The sequence below is a fragment of the Aptenodytes forsteri genome, unplaced genomic scaffold (assembly GCF_000699145.1).
Source record: "Aptenodytes forsteri isolate BGI_AS27 unplaced genomic scaffold, ASM69914v1 Scaffold110, whole genome shotgun sequence".
NCBI lineage: Eukaryota > Metazoa > Chordata > Aves > Sphenisciformes > Spheniscidae > Aptenodytes > Aptenodytes forsteri.
This window is the reverse complement of record NW_008794583.1, coordinates 267756-269320: the sequence shown is the minus strand read 5'-3', so window position 1 is coordinate 269320 and position 1565 is coordinate 267756. Positions and strand designations below refer to the sequence as shown.

At 71.8% G+C, this 1565-nt stretch overlaps 1 protein-coding gene across 1 annotated transcript in view; it reads right to left on the bottom strand.

Annotated features, from left to right (window-relative positions):
- RPRD2 (regulation of nuclear pre-mRNA domain containing 2) overlaps nucleotides 1-1565 on the bottom strand; it is a 36497-nt gene that overhangs the window by 13605 nt on the left and 21327 nt on the right. Inside the window, exons 13-14 of the mRNA XM_019470276.1 lie at nucleotides 1434-1559; nucleotides 1226-1363 (exon numbers count right to left, since the gene is read on the bottom strand). Coding sequence (XP_019325821.1) covers nucleotides 1226-1363; nucleotides 1434-1559 — 264 coding nt within the window. The remainder of the gene's footprint in view (nucleotides 1-1225; nucleotides 1364-1433; nucleotides 1560-1565) is intronic.

The following is a 1565-nucleotide window of genomic DNA, read 5'->3' as shown; positions in this document are numbered from 1 at the left end:
CGCAGGGGGAGAGGGGAGAGGTGCGATGGAGGGGACGCGACGCAGGGGACGCGACGCAGCAGGGGCAGGGGAGGGGCCGGGACGCGGTGGAGCGATGGAGGTGGGGACGCGACGCAGGGGACGCGACGCAGCAGGGGTGCAACGCAGGGGACGCGACGCGGGGACGCGACGCGGGGGCACGACGCGGGGGACGTGACACAGGGGTGCAACGCAGGGGACATGACACGGGTGCAACGCAGGGGACGCGACGCAGGGGCAGGACGTCTAGGCACGACGCGGGGGACGCGACGCAGGGGACGCGACGCAGGGGTAGGATGTCTAGGCACGACGTGGGGGACAACGCGGGGGACGTGACACAGGGGCGCGACGCAGGGGACGCGACCCAGGGGTGCGACGCAGGGGCAGGATGTCGAGGCACGATGCAGGGGACAACGCGGGGGATGCGACACGGGCACGACGCAGGGGACGCGACGCAGGGGTAGGATGTCTAGGCACGACGTGGGGGACAACGCGGGGGACGTGACACAGGGGCGCGACGCAGGGGATGCGACGCAGGGCCAGGACGTCTAGGCACGACGCAAGGGACAACGTGGGGGACGTGACGCGGGGACGCGACACAGGGGATGTGACACAGGCAGGACGTACAGGTGTGATACAGGGACACGGTGCACGGATACGGCACACGGACGTGACAGCACAGCTGGGAGGCGACACATGGGACAAGCCACATGGGACGCAGCGCAAGGGACGCAATGGCACAGCTGGGAGGTGACACGCAGGGGACACGGCGGGGGACGCCACAGCAGAGCTGGGAGGCGATGCACGGGGCGTGGGAGCAAAGCAGGGACACGCTGGAGAGGACCCGGCGCAGGGGACACGCTGCACGGGACGCCGGGGCACAGCCAGGACGCGACGCCCAGGACTCGGGGACGCAGCGGGGAGGGGACCCGGCGCGGGGGACGCGGCAGCGAAGTCGGGACGTGACGCGACGCCCAGGGCACGTTGCAGGGGACATCGCGGCCAGGCCGGGACACGGCGCAGGGGACACAGGGACGAAGCTGCGACACGGCGCGGGGGACACGAGGAGGGGGGACACCGTGGGGGACAGGCCGGCAAAGCAGGAGGTGCCGCGTGGGGCACACCGCAGGGGACACGGGCGGCAAAGCCGGGACGCCGATGCCGGGGGCAGCGTCCGCGGCAGGGTCACGTTCCGTCCCCATCCCACCTGCTCGGCGCGGTCCCAGGTCTGGGGGTCCCCCAGGAATCCGGGGGGGCGGGTGGCCAGGGCCAGGCGGAAGGAGAAGCCCAGCACGGCGTAAACCGTCCGCACGAAGTCCAGGCAGGCGTCGATCTCGCCCTCCAGCTGGGGACTGCAGGTGTCAGCAGGGTGGGGGGGACGGAGGGACAGACGGATGGACAGACGGGACGCTCACCTGCTCAAGGGTGCAGAAGATGTGAGCGTCGTCCTGCTGGAAACGCCGTACTCGGGTCAGCCCCGTCAAGGTACCGGGGGGCTCGTTGCGGTGCAGGACCCCGAAATCGGCCAGGCGCAAGGGCAGCTCCCG